Below are 15,195 nucleotides of genomic sequence, written 5' to 3' on the forward strand. Positions count from 1 at the left end.
CTCATATTTGAGTTCTTACTTATTTGTGATATATATATATATATATTTGTATATATATATCTATATATATTTCAAAACTATCCTGAAAGGAGTTAATGGAGGGTGCAGAGTTGGGAGAGGCTTTTGCAACCTGTGTTTGACCCAGTCACATCTCAACATCACCATACAGGCTTCAATTACACGTGCCCCTAATACTTTTTCCACCAGCTCCTGCTGCATTCCACGAACAAATTAGTGATACACATTTAATGAACAGCTATTCCATAGCTTGTTTCCCACTCATTGCTCGATTTGTGGCCCCAGGCCTTATTTAGAACATGTTGTTTAAACATCCCTTTGAAGACAGAATTATTAGTCCCTTGGGGCTCATCTATTGTGCTCATCAAAGTCCTATCCAGTGTGTGGAAAATAATTCATTTTCATTATGTTTCTGTTAAGTGAAGAGACACAATTATTTCTGTTCAGTGGATGGAATGCTGAAAGACAGGGAGATAAATGATAGTCAAAAGTTTTGAGTGTTTGGACCTTAGCTGAGGGAAACAGGGACCTTTTTTTTTTTTCCAAGTTAGTGTATTTCATCTCACTGATCCCAGGTCAAAACTATCCTCATGACTGTGATTATGCCTGAGAGTTTTTAACCCTTGGAGGACAAGATCAGAAGGTGGATAAAGAGAAACTTTCTGTGAGCAGCTTGTTTTTAAGCACCTGTCTTGTATGAAGCATGAGGAGGGGACAGATGGAGCAGCATGGGTGCTGTTATCTGATGTGCTGATCGGTTGCTCTGGCTGTGAGGACAATGTCCTGTTCCTTGTCCTACCCCATGTATTCCAATTTCTCTAAATCCATCTGCAAATCAGACACCAGATGCCTTTGCTCTGAATCTCCTGCTGATCCCTTGGTGTGGCCAGCTCAGCCCCAAGAGCCAGGTGGCTCTAGTGAAGTAACAGATATGAAATATGACTAGAGTATATAAAGCATCAGTACAGGTAAAATTAAAGTTACATGGGTATGTTTGCTAATTCGTTTTCCTTACCTCTGGAACAGTAGACAACCATCTGATCCTCTTAACCTTTTTCTCTCTGCTTTTAGAGAATATTAGCTTTAGGAAGCACTGACTCTTCTATCCATCTCCCCCTTTTCAACCTCCAGGGTAATTTCTCTGCCCCTCCTGTTCCACCACTACCATTCCCAGATTCAGTCCTGGTTCTTCTTGCCAACAGTGTTGGCAACCCTGTTACCCTCCTTGTGTTTTTTGGTCCAAAACATGTAAAACCTTTGGTAGCTAAACTCTTTCAGATGAGCGTTTCAAATTCATCTTGAGGCAGTATCAAAAACTTTAAATTCAAGAAATAGAAATTTTATCAGAATATTTTACAGGAAAAGGAAAATGGTACCTAGTGAGAGAAGGCTCTAGCCTTGACTGTTATGACTGTTAGCAGTCATAACTAACAGCCTCACCTACAGGAATTGCAACCTTACAGTCTCATTTGAGTACTTGGCAAGAAAAAAGTTGTTCTTTATTTTGTTACATTCTTCTGAAAATATGACACGTTTCTCTTGTCATTTGTGCATGCTAACGATAGGAATACTGTATTTTATAGAACCCATGACACAAACTTATATTCTAATTTTCCTATTTATTATAACTGATTTCAGATTTTGTTTCTGGTAGTCTTTTCTTTGCCAGATGAACACACACACACACAAAATCTCAATTCCTTCACTCCAAAATAAAACCTAAATTAACAGTTATTTGAAGAACAGTGATTGAAGGCATAAGAGAAGAATGCTTTGAGCTAGAAAGTCTCCATGGCAAGTGTCTGGTTACTATAGCAATCGCCATGGAGCATGTGACCAGCATGATAATTGCAGGGGACTTAAGAGCCTTTTCTCCTGCCTAAGTTCGATGTCTTCCCAACAGAGGTGTTATGTGAGGTCACATCCCAGCAATCCTGACTCCCAGATGGATGGATAATGCAAACGATCAATTTGCAGCTCCCACTGGGCACAAAATGGTGTGTTCAGTTCATGGATTTTAATTTGTTTGATCTACAGCACACCACAAGTGAGGGCAGGAATTTCTTCTCCTCAGTCCAGCATGTTTTAAATCTGCCTTTTGGCTCTTGGTTTGTGTTGCAGTGATTGCTGTGTATGTGTTTTGTGGAGCACTTTGAACTCTGCAGACAACCCTAGCTCTGCAGAGCTTGGCTGATAATTTTAATGCAGAAATATGGTAATGCAGAATTCCAGCAACATGGAGGTGTTAATATTGAGGGGCAAAGTGACATAGCATTGCATTAAAATAACCTGCTATTTTAAAGTTAATTTTTTTCTTTAGACATTTACTCCCCGTGTCTAGCAACTGTGGTGGCCTGACTTCAGTAATGAGAACAAAATAGAAAATACTCTTTAGAAAGAAAAGAGTCTAGAAAGAAAAAGAGTCAGATTTGCCTTCTGTATTGTTTCATTTTTTGGTGGATATTTGGATAGGTAGCCTCCAGTTCCTTCCAGCATCTGGCACTGCTGATTTGACTTTCACCAGTGTTTAAAGGCTGTTGAGAATCCTGCTAAAACATCTTAAATATTGATAGTTCCTTGCCACTTTCATAGAATGATGCTTTTCTAGAGGACAGAAGCAACAAGGAATAGAGCCAAGTGATTAAATATATATATTTTAAACACATGTACAAGTTGTTAACACTGTCAAACTCAGATGTTAAATTTTCATGATTTGGAAATATTTACCTTTGAAAGAAGAGCTTTTTCTGTAATGTACACTTTCAGTATGACTGTACATTGTCAGCTGTCATATTTGACTGGTGATGAGAGGGTACTACCTATTGTTCTTTACACAAGGATGCAGAGACATCCTCTTTGTTTCGAGGTTGCTACCAGCAACAGATACTCCTCCGAGGAAATGAGTCACCCCAGTGTATTTGCCACAGCAATATTTGCTCTCTTTGTGCTGTGTGGAAGCCAGAGACGTGAAGTGTTTGTGCTGTGTAGGTGTTGGGGGTCCATCCCCAGAGACCCCTGCCAGCCTGGCCAAGGAGAGGTGCTCAGCTCCTTCTGCTCTCCACAGCACAGGTGCTGAACTCACGAGTTCTGAGGATCTATTTTCCTCACAAATAAGGAGAAAAATGGAGCTGAGATTTCTGATTTATTGTATTCGTATTGATTTTCCTTTTAAAACATGATTTATTAAAAGAATGAAAGGACACATCAAATGTATTTCCTATAAGCTGGCTGCCTCGTTTTTGGCTATCCTGCTGTCCTGAGATGATTAAATACCAGGTCAATCATGGCTGTGTGAGAAAAATCCAGATTAAAGAAGGATCGCTTTGTTTTGTGTTTTAGATTCAAACTTTGTGACATTCCAGTACTTGTTAAACACAGCAGGTTATTTTTCTACAAGGATAAGAGGGAATGGCTTCAAACTGACAGGGGGCCAGGTTAGATTGGGTATTAGGAAGAAATTCTTCCCTATGAGGGTCATGAGGCCCTGACACAGGTTGCCCAGAGAACCTGTGGTGTCCCATCCCTGGAATTGTTCAAAGCAAAGCTGGGTGGGGTTTGGAGCAACCTGGTCTATGGAAGGTGTCCTTGCTTGTAGCAGGGGGTTGGAACAAGGTGGTCTGTAAGGCCCTTTCCAGCCCAAGCCAGTCTGTGATTTTTAATAGAAAGCTATGGCAGGTGGTCGGAGGAATCTGCTTATTAGCAGTTGGTGTTTGTCCTTTCTACATCAAGGGGGAAATAAACAGGGAACAATTACATAACAGTGTATAAGAGTGCTCATTTGGGTGATAAATGTTATTTGATTTCCTCATCATAAAAATAATTGTTCAGATTTTAAAATATAATTAAATAGATGCATAGTTTATCTCTTTCCTATTACAGCTTGGTTTAATGACTCAGTGGTAAACCATAGGCAGCTTTTTCACCCCCTTCTGCTTTGCTCTGTTGTTGCTCTCTTATCAGGGCGGGCCAGATGGAAGCTGAGGTTCAGCTCAAGGTAACCAGCAGAAACTCCTGTAGTGGTGGGTCGATGAAATCCCAAATGATTATCTGTGCTGCACTGCTGAGTAGGCACAGAGAGCTTACCACACATGATAGTTAGAGGGGGTTTTATTATAAGCATTGAAGCAACTGACAGAATATAGGTGTCACTGTTTTAACAATGACAATATTTGCAATTACTCAGCTGGAATAGCTGAGTACTTTAATGCTTTTAACAACTACTGTGATGTGACAAATGCAGAGGGTTTGCTTTTAGGACAGGCAAAGTGGAGATTGGTCTCTGGAGGTCACATAGTCCAATCCTTATCTTGGGTCAGGGTCAGCCAGGGCACATTGCTCAGGACCATGCCTCATAAAGTATTGAGAGCCTCTAAGGATGGAGAATTCATAGTATAGCTAGGTAATCTGTTAATTTACTTTTAAAGTGTTTTTTCTTATGTTTAAATAGAAATTCTTGCATTTCAGTTTGTGCCCCTTGTCTTCTCTGAGCACCACAGAAGAGCTTGTCTTGGTCTTTACTCTTTCTGTTTGTATTTGACACATTGATAAAATATCCCTGGCTTTCAGTTTCCAAAATGTGAAGGCAGACATTTTTTGACCTGCTGACAACATTGTTTTAAATTTTGTAATTTTCAAAAAAAGTATAGTTATTACAGATGCAGAATATGAAGTAAGGTCAGGATGCAGAAGGAGGTTGTAGTTCAACTAGAAGATAAGGTTCTAATTTTCATTGAGTAAATTCCCACCATTGCAACAAATGTCTTTTATGGATCTGCCGCTATTAAATTCAGTGGGAATGGAGCTGGTCTTGTAGGATTAAATTTTTTAATTGTGGAAGACACCTAGAATTTTGATGTAAGGAATGACTCTGGGAAATCCTGTGCCAGACTGACAGTGTATCCATGCCTGAGGTAGTGATAAGCCTGCTATCTTGCACAGCAGCAGTGACCCAGCTGCACCATCACACTGCTTGGTGCAGGCTGGAGCTATCTCCCAGCAGCTGTGATGAGGACACTCTCCTTTGGCTTCAGTTTACATGACAATATGAATGAATCTGGTAGTGGGGGTCCTGGGTCTGAAAAACACCCAAGTAAGCTCAGTAAGGAAGCCCTTCTGACTGACCGCACTTACCGAATTAAAGGGATTCCTTCAGTGCCACTGCCCTGAATGCTGATGTGCTGCAGGAAGCGTCTGGCAGTGCTTCAGAGAGAATGACCAGCACGCTGCTGAAGGACTTTCAGGGAGCTTCTTCACACTTTTGCATCATTTCTTTTCAGCTCTGCAAAGTAAATTTAAGCCGGGGTGAAATCCCCTGGATCAAAGCTGTCTGAAAGGAGGTAATTGTATGTTGTTAACCTAACAGGTTGTTACACGAGACTGGGGTTCAGATGTGGGGTGGATTAAGACACTTGAGCTAAGCAGCTAGACTCAGGTGTAATGAATACAGCCTGGAAACAACATAACTGATGGATATATCCGTGGGAAGCCTCCACACACTAATCCACCTGCTCACTTAAGCCCTCATTTGGGGGAACTGCCCCATCATAAATCACTAGCCATTGCTCCTGGTTCTGTGGGTTCATGGATGCATTTTGGAGAGCTGATATCCCCTTTATAAACTGCTGAGGGCTGATCAGATATGTGACTGCAGCCCTGTTTCAAGAGTGTTAAAAATTACTTCCTGTGCAATTCACTGTATTTGAAGTTTATGTCTACATAATTTTTTCAGCTAATGCATTTTGCGAGTGAAATGCACATGCTATAATTTTTTTTTCCTTGACTGCTTTAAATGAGTATGAATGCTTTCAGCAGTTTTGAATATGTAGGACTTGGCTGTTTGGGCATTTCTGAGGCAGCTTGTGTGTTTCTTAGGCCTGATTTTGTACTGTTATTAGACCTATTGTCAGTAGACACCAGCTGTGATTCCCTGGCTGGTTAGGTTGGTTTGGTTTCATGCTGCATTTCTGGGATCGTGGGAAATGAAGAATACTGATGTGTTGTTACTGAGCAAGAGCATCTGTATTCTTTGAGTACACTTAAAGCTGCATTGCCAAAGGTGAATGCCCAGGATTTGGGGACAGGAGCTAAGAGCAGTTGAGGTTACTGAGGTTGTTGTCCTTCCGCAAACTTGTACACGTGAATTTAGGGTGGTTTTGTGGCTTAAATTACAGGCTTTTCCAGTATTTTGTTTTTGGGCACTGTCACACTGTACCCTTGATTCCCCAAGAAGTGGTGTGACACTGCAACTCTCATGTGCTGATAGAAAAAAAGGAAAGGTCAGGTGAGAATGTGGAGCTTCACGATGGAAATTGGAAATCCTCAAACTGTCTCTTTCTCTCTCGCTCCTCCCTCACACCTTCCAGCCTGCACTTAGCACTGACTGCTTCCCCGGGGTGCTGCCCTTGTGCTGCTCACAGTGACTCCCAGAGAATTCTTCCTTTCAGCAGGCATCAAGCTTTCCATCATTAAAGTCTCTGGGGAAAATCTGCTCATTTTCTGGCTATCATGGAAGTCTCCTGCAATCTTGTTTCCTTGTTTTTTTCAGTTTAAAGACTAAGAATACAGAATTAAAAATATAATAAAAAGTCGCATCTCTTTTAGGGATGGAAGGACAAGTGATGGATTTAGCTGAGTGAGAGAGTGTGTTCTTCATCCCCTTTACATCACTGCAGTATCACCTCTGGATTTTCAGAGCCATCATGCCCAATTGTTAGTTACAAAGACCATCATGTGTGATTGAAGTTTACTTCATTTTTACATTCAGAAATATCAGTGATTTCATTTTTTAAATTGTGCTAGAAACATTGTAAGAAGAAAACACAAAATGCATCATCATCACATACTTCAAAAATATGCTTAACCCAAGAATCACTTACTGGGAATAAACAAATGTCAGACAAAGACCGTAAGTGGTTTAGGGGGATGAATTTGCACAAAATTTGACTAAAATGAGGAATGGGAGATGTCTTCTCTCTTTAAAACTAGCATCTGTGTGTAGAGCAGGCATGTTTGTAAATTAAAAGGATAATTGCCTCTCCACAGGTTGAATTCCATGGATGTCTGATGCTGATAACAAATGACTGTTGTACGTCTTCCCCAAAATCCTTGCTGTGACTGTGATTGCAGCTCTAATTATGGCACAACAGATGCAGTGTTGTATAGCACCCGCCTTCTTCAAGATCTGTAGCTCCCCTTACTTCTACATGAGTTATTTCTCGTTTTAGTCTAGAATTTACTACTGCTCACAGTAACAAAGAAGTCACTCTTAAAGTAAGGAAAAGAAGAAAAGAGATTTTGAAATTGTTACACTGCTCACATTGTTGTTGTGCTGCAGATGTTCGTTGTGTTCGCAGACAGCGCGATTGTGGGAGAGTGAATTCATGCCTCACTGGGTCCTTTCCACTTTCTCCAGCCTCTCCTCTGCTGAGTAAGCAGTTAAAGGGAGTTTTTTTCTTTTGTTCCCCAGCCTTCACTGCTGTTTGAGAAGGAGGGCAAGTTAATCTTGGGTGTTTTTTTCAGTTGGAAGTGGAACAGTATAATTTATTTTTCCTTTTTAAAGTATTCATCAGAAGAAATAGAGGAATGCATTTACATGTGAATATTGCTGTGTTGTTCTTCCAACCCAAGGAGGAGGTGATTTATTTTAGTAGTACAAACTAGCGCCTTGTACTGTGCCAAACGTGCTGCCGTTGTCTGCTTTGATACTGACAGTGAATAATCCCTTGGAAGTGAGAGTTGTGGCCAAATACCTCGCTCGCGGGTATGGTCTGAGGACAAGGAGGGTGTGTGAGCATCATCTCGTGCCGCAGGGATGCCCTGTGCCTGGAAGTGTCCCGGGCTAGGCTGGACGGGGCAGGTCGCTTGGAGCAACCTAATCTAGTGGAGGGTGTCCCTGCCCATGGCAGGGGGTTGGAACTAGGAAATGAGCCTTAAGAGTCTTTTCCAACCCCAACCAGTCGGTGATTCCACCGTCGTTTCTCCCCCGGAGCATCACCCCCTGCCCGGGCGGCCCGTCCCCGCCCCGCCGCCGCCACCACGGCAACGCCGCCGCTGTCGCTGTGCCCGCCCCCGGCCCTGCCCCGGCGGTGCCACCCTCGGCTGAGGCTGGGCGCGGAGCCTGCATGGCACGGCGCGGCGCCGGCAGTGCCGCTCGCTAGGATGAACGAGGAGGCGGCCCAGAAGAGCGACGGCGGCGAGAAGTGCAACGGCAGCAGCCAGCGGAGGAAGAGACCCAAGAAGGTGGGAGCGGGAGTGGGAGCAGCAGCGGAGCCGGGCGGGGAGCGGTGGTTGGGGTCGCAGAGCCCGGGGGATGCTCCTGCCCTGCCGATGCTCCGCGAGCAAGGGGTCTCTCCCCATCTGTTTCTATGCAGAATCGATAGCATTGCGATAACCGAGCCGGATGGCTGAGCCGAGGGGGTTTTCTGTGTTTTTTGTTCCGTTGAAGTTGGTGTCATTTGGCAGTGGATGCTACTCAGCGCAGGTTTCCCTCGGCTGCCCTTAAGAGAGCGGGTGGTTTGTTTTGACAGAAGATGGTATTGGCTCATGTGCTGCCATCCCTTTTCCTTCAAGCTACAGAGATGCAGGTTTATAAACCTTTGGGTTTTTTTCCGAAGATGTTTCTTAAGGTCATATTATAAACAGTCATAGAGACATCCATTGCTGCCTATTGTGCTGTCCGTGCTAATTCAGTGATGCTAATGACAAATAACTGGGTGAAAACGTGAATTTGTGCAGCCACACCCAGTTCCCAGGGCACTCTCTCGGTGTGTCCAGTCTTTCTGTCACAAATGGTTGATTTGCAAGGTATAGCCTGCCGTGCCCGCTGCTTCAACCCCCTGCTTGAGCTAATCTCTTTTTAATGGCTTTAATTGCAGGCAGCTATTTATTTCTGTTTGGGCTTTCTCTCCCCTTTAGGAGGAGAGATGCCTGTGGTGCTGCATAATTATGACATAAATGGATTTACAGTTATTCTTCCCTCCCCTTCTTTTATGTCAGTTGCTATAACCTGAGTTACCCCACTGAAATGTGGGGGACTGTGTACAGGATGAAGAAGAATTATTTAATCCATACACAGCATACACTGATGAATTCTTCAGTCCCCCGTTTTGCATAGAATTTGCATTTTAACCAACACTGTACACGAGCAAGACAAATTGTTACAGATTGTAATAACACGCAGACACGTATTCAGGGACTTCTGCAAGGGCTTTGACCTGGTGAGGAAAAGCTCTTTTGCAATAGGCGACACTGTTAGGCCCCTTTTTATCACAGGTGGAAGATTTTGTACCTATAACCACAAGGATATGAAAGAATCCAGCCTAAACGAGAAATTGAACAAAAACATCCTCACCCCACCCCATTGTGCTTGGAATATTGCCTGGATCTCCACACAGTGGGGGATTTTATATAGCATCTTGGCGTTATATTTAAGCAGAACCAAGTGGGAAAGAGGATATCTGTTTCGTCTCACCTCTGAAAAGGTTTATTTGTGGGGGTATGGAAATCCATATAAGGAAGCAAAATTAAAAGATCAAGTGCATACCCAATGTTTTAATTGGACTGCTAGGTTATCTGGGAACAATATTGTACTAGGAGAGAGGTTTTGAAGGTTTAAGGAGTCAAAGTGGGTGTTTGGATTGCTTCTCTCCTAATCTGTGTTTGTGCTTTCTTGTTTTCCCATTGTTTTCCAACTAAAGTGGCCCAGAGCCTTTCAAGGTTGCAACAACTGCCAAATGAATGCTTGGAAAGCATCTCTTACATTGAGTCTTCATATTCAGAGTCTTCCAACAGCTGATTCATCTTCACTTTTCAAAAGCATTATAAATGCTTGGGTATCTTCTTTTGCAGCTATCAATCTTTTACAACTAGAAAATATTAATGGGGCATTTTCAGGGTATTAAGACAGATATTAAGCTAAAAACCTGTTAATGCCTGAGTTTGGATGCACCTGATGTTGGTGGCTCAGGTCTGGCTTTAGATAAGCTCTCACCAGTCTTTACTCTTAGTGACCTCATGAAAAAATTTCAGAGCTCCCGCCTCTGATACTACTTTTAAAATTCTACAAATTATTTTATGAAAACCTCAAAACTGATAACTTTCTTGAAGGGAAAGACTCTGGAACAGCCAAGAGTACAAGAATTCCAGGTTGAATTCCTCTGTGTTTTGACTAGGTAGGCACAATTTATTTTGGGAAGAGAGAAAAAAGTGCCATGTGCAAGAGCTCCAAAATCCCAAGTAATCTAGCCTGTTTTCAGGTCCTGAACTACTTTTGCTGAACAAAGCTGCATTGCGCCAGCCAATGTGCCCTCTATCTGTTCTGCGGAAGTTGATCCCTTTTGTGTAGATAATGAAATATTAATTGAGCTAGATGAGTTTGATCTATGTATTGGGAGAGACAGAGAGTGGCTCTTCTAGGATGCAGTGTTTAGCTGGATCTTCTGCATTCCAGGAGGGTGTCCTAGCTAGGAAGCCATGTAGGACTTTCTCTAATTTTCAGTAGTACCCCTTTTTTTTTTTTTTTAATGTGTATACTTGAAAATAAGAAGGCTTCAGTTTTGTCCTAATACAGGATGGGAAATACTGGAATTTTAATAAAATTGAGAAAATTACTACCTATGCAAAGCCAAATTTAATCCTCCTGCTGGTGGTTGTGGCTTTGTGTGTTCTGGTAAGTCACTGGGCTGCCTTAATAGGTGTCTTAATCCAGTGGTAATATTGTGTCCAGTTATCCTGTGGTATTTTGCCTTTGTGTGATAACTGGGATGTGATGAAATTTGTGTTCCTGGGAAGAAAGTCTGTGTTCACTCAGTTCTAGGACTGGAGAGCACAGGATGCAGTAGTGGACAGAACTTGTTCTGCTGCTGGTCTAACTTCATGGAGATTGGCATTGGAGGAGTAATGCAGCAAGTGATCTGGAATTCGTAATGTATTTGTTTTTTCTTTCTGTCTTTTGCCAAGTCTATTGCAAAAGGGCAAAAAGGGCTCAAGTACTAAATTCCTAGAATTCCTTTCAGGGATGTTTTTTTCATTCTAGAGTGCTTCAGATGAAACCCAACCACTGTTAGTCATCATGTGGAAAATGAAGCATGTTCCTATGTCTTGTACTAAAAGCCCTGATGGCAAAGGGGTTTCTAGGAGCCCCTGGTTCTTCCTAAACTTACAGGCTCTTCATAAACCACACACTGTTGGTAGATCAATTAAAAAATAATCCATTTTGGCTTATTGCAGAATTCTAGTTTTGTCACTTGTATCACTCATTCTTTAAGAAAAATTAAAATCTTGGAGTCAGACTCATATTAGAAAAGACTTGGTGGAAGTTGTGATGTTGATTTAAAGGGAAAGAAATAATACTTCTTTTCCTAAACTAAGCATAATCTCCTATTTTAAATAAAATTGGCTGCATTAGGTGAAGTACTTCCAGTGGAAGCTGTATACTTGCTAATGGAATGTACAAGTGTACAAGCTAATACTTTTAATTAATTTCGACTAGTTAAGACTGTTTATTCCATGTGTAAGGTAATTGAGACCCATTTTGGAATACAAATGTCACGTTGGTCACTTAGGTTCAAGAACAAGAACCCAAATGTACGCAAAATATGTGGAGAGGGATTGCTTGAAGAGTGAGCCTGTCCTGTGCAGAACCCAGAGGAGCTTGGCTTCAGTGTGCTCAAGCAAAGGCAACCTGAGGGGAAAAGGAAATGAGGCTCTTCTGCAGCCTGCTAATAGTTTTAATCAGATAAAAAGCCAAGAGAAACTTAATTATGTATGAGATGTGATTTGTCTAACATGTCACTGGACTGGATTCAACTCTGTCGAGGAGATCTCTCTTGCTCCCATGTTTGTGTGCTTTCATCTGCGTCATTACCAGTGCCATAAGAATATTACACCACACTTTAATTGATAGTAAATGTGGCTATTTAAGTATTTAAAAATGTTTGTTTACCTGGTTATTTCACTCTTGTATCTACCAAATTTAGTGGAAAATTGAACGCCATCAAGGGTTTGAGCCAGTGCCCATCTCTCCTGAAATTGGTGTGGGGACTGGTAGGGCAGCAGTTCCAGTCTGCTGGGTGGCATTTCCCTAAATTGCCCTCATTCCACGCTTGCAAAGTTCCACTGTGCCTTCTGTAGTTGCTGCCATTTGGCCCCCTCTGTGGTTATTACTGGTGACAGACAAATAGCTGTGGCCTCACTGCTCTTGGCTGTGCTGTTTGGTGATCCAAGTGGGATGAAACCAGTGTGCCACCTGAGGAGATCATGTCCTCTACCTTCAGGAGAAAGAAGGTTTTTCTTCAGTCGATACGCAGTGAATTGAACAGGCAGAAAGAGCTAATCAGAAAAACCACTGGCTTTTCTTTCTTTCAGCAGTAGGTATCTAAAAGACTTTATCACAAAGGAAAAGTGGTAGTTACAGGTTAATCCAACTCACTGGTGTTCAGTATTGCTAATTTTACTGGTAACACAGCTGCTGTAAGGCTGGAAGGTCTTATTCTTCTTTCAGCTTAACCAGTGGCAGAGAACTGGAACTGCTTTGCTTTCAGTGGAGCTAATCCAATGTACATGAAAGTAAACAGGTAACGAAATGGTTCTAAAATTTGCTCTGTAAAGAAGAGAATAGATGGAGAGAAAAAACCCTTGTTTTTAAGTCATGGACAAGCTTGTTAAGCCTGTTAAGAGTCAAATCAGTCATATTCCTTAATGTCTGCCTTGTGCTTTAACATGGTTTGCACTATTGTGAATCTGATGCAACTTTACTGCTATTCTTGCATTATTGAAATCGGGATTTGTTTGTTCCCTTAGCCTTTTATTCCTGTCACGCGTCTTCCAGCACGTTTTGTGCCAGGTGTAAAACTAGCATTGTAGCTGCAAATCCTTTGCTGTATTTAGCTTTAGTTGCTATGTGTGATGGTAGCAACCCAAAAATGATGTGTATTTCTCCCACTATGGGATACAACGTCTCACCTCTGTTTCCCCAGTTGCATCAGCAAACGCCTTGTGCTCCATCACCGCAGCTCTGTGGTGATTGACGCTGTGAAGAAATAATTTCCATTTACTTAGAGCAACAAGACAGGGAAAATAATGATGTGTGCTAGAGCTGAACATCTGGACTAGAGCATTTTGTGGTGGTGTTGTGGCATTTTAGCATCATAAAGTGTGTAAGACTGAAAGTGCACATGGTCTGGGGCCCCACAGCTGAGCCTGGCTTTTCTAGGTCTGTATGTTCCAGTGTAACAGGGTCACTTCAACCATTACTGTGCTCTGTTGTATCCATGCAATGAGCAATAAACAAGGCTCAGAACTAACACAACTACTTGGAAGGTTAAGTTTCTTCATTGTGGCCTTTAAAGGTAGTATATATGTTTTAAAAACGTTCCTGTTTTCCTAACAGAGTAATAGGAATGTGCAAAGGGCTGGAGTTGTTTTAGTGTATTAGCAGATTTGTGCCTGTGCTGCATTTCACAGATTAAATACTGTGAAGATAACAAGGAGGCGATGATCTGGATCAGTGGTGACTGTAACAGGGGCTAGCGTGGCTGGTTGAGCCTGCAGCCGCCTGCCGCGCGTTCCGGGCTCCTGATTTATCCTTCACAGCTCCTGCTCACTTTCACCAATGTTTGCCAAACATCAACTGAGTCAGAGGAGCGAGTCCCTTTTTCCCCAGCCAGCGTCCCTTTCTCCCTGCAGGATGCCTGGGGCTGTCAAGTGTTGCACATATTGTATCGCGCTCGCGCATCTCGCAGCCTCATCACGCGTTCCTGCGGTGACAAGAGGCTGAGCTGGGCTTATAGCTGCCTGTCCTGCCTCTCTGGGGATGTTTGGGCCACACTGGAGGCAGCCATGTGCTCTCCCTGCACTATGGCCTCCACCTCTCTTACCTACCTGTCCCTATCAGAGATTGGGTGTTTTTGTGGCGTTGTGTCTGCACTGGGCATGCTGTGTTGATGCTTTAGATGACAGCTCTGGCTGGGGAAGTCTTTTTGCTCTACAAGTTGAGACTGACATATGCATCACGTAGATATTTAGGTTAGACACTGGGAGCCCTGGAGCTCTGAAATGCAAGGAACAGAGGGAGGCAAAAAAAAAATACTAAGATGGCCAGGGGCTCTTCCATTCTTATTTATTTGCAGGAATTAATTATTTCAAAATCTTTCCTCGCTCATTAAGTAGGCTGCTTTTGTCTTGGTGACAGAAATTGCTGAGCTGAAAGTTTGAACTTCCTGTCATTATGCTGCACTGTGTAGAAATCATCCAGTATTTCCGTTTTCAGTAGAAATTTGCAGTACTGTTATTCATTCAGTGGGATCCTAGTAGCTTTTCATTTTCTCATTTATTTCCACTGCATTTCATTGTTCTCTGGCACCAAATACAGGAGGGAAAAATATTTACAAAGTAAATGGAGATGGGCCAATGTTTAAGGCTCCTCAAAGCAGTTTCTAAACATGTATGAGAGAGGCAGTGAATTATTCCAGGTCACTTTTTGGTAAAAAATTCATAGTTGAAAGGACATGTAATTGATTGTCAGATTCATCTTTCTCTCTTAAATGTGGTTTTGGAGGATGGAAAATGTAGTGTTGTATCTTTACCTTTTACACAAAAAGGCCGTGTATCCTTTTGGGCATTGCAAGTCAGTTTGGGAATTGATTTGTCTTCCCCAAACCTTCTTGAAATAAAAATATTCCTTGGGCATGCAGCAATTTGGGGAGTAAAGGTAGATACCAACCCACATTATCTCACCTCTTCTGTGCTTCCATCCAGCTGGCTGCACTTGGGTTACAAGCAGGTACACAGTTTGTAACCTACTTCTGTTTGCTCTCAGTTTAGCTCACACACTCACACACACACCAATTTAGCCCATGAATGAAGAGCTCTCTGGGGAACAGGATCAGCTCCTAAGGAAAGGATAGAGTAAACGGCAGTAATTGCAGTTGGAAGTGATTTTCTAAGTTAAACAGTGTATAGGTTTCTGCCACAAGCTGAGTGGTTCTGAAGGAGTTGGTTGCTTTTATTTGTTTCATTCAGGCTTGGCTGCCATGCATTTGTATTACACTGTAGTACTGGATCTTAGCAAGCAGTGTGTGTGGATTTCAGCTGGTACCAGGAATGCACGGATTCCTGCAACAATATAGCTTTATGATCAGTTAAATCTGCTAATTGCTCCACTCCTAGGGTTCCTTTATG

General features: G+C 42.3%; 1 protein-coding gene across 2 annotated transcripts in view; it reads left to right on the top strand.

Moving 5' to 3' along the window:
• Positions 1 to 8,099: 8,099 nt before the first annotated feature.
• Positions 8,100 to 15,195, top strand: part of ANK2 (ankyrin 2) — a 188,313-nt gene continuing 181,217 nt past the window's right edge. For both annotated transcript variants that reach the window (XM_085057566.1, XM_085057567.1), the window contains exon 1: positions 8,100 to 8,256. In XM_085057566.1, coding sequence (XP_084913692.1) covers positions 8,176 to 8,256 — 81 coding nt within the window. In that variant the 5' untranslated portion in view covers positions 8,100 to 8,175. The remainder of the gene's footprint in view (positions 8,257 to 15,195) is intronic.

Source organism: Lichenostomus cassidix, chromosome 4, assembly GCF_008360975.1.
Source record: "Lichenostomus cassidix isolate B80296 chromosome 4, HeHo_3.0, whole genome shotgun sequence".
Classification (NCBI taxonomy): Eukaryota; Metazoa; Chordata; class Aves; order Passeriformes; family Meliphagidae; genus Lichenostomus; species Lichenostomus cassidix.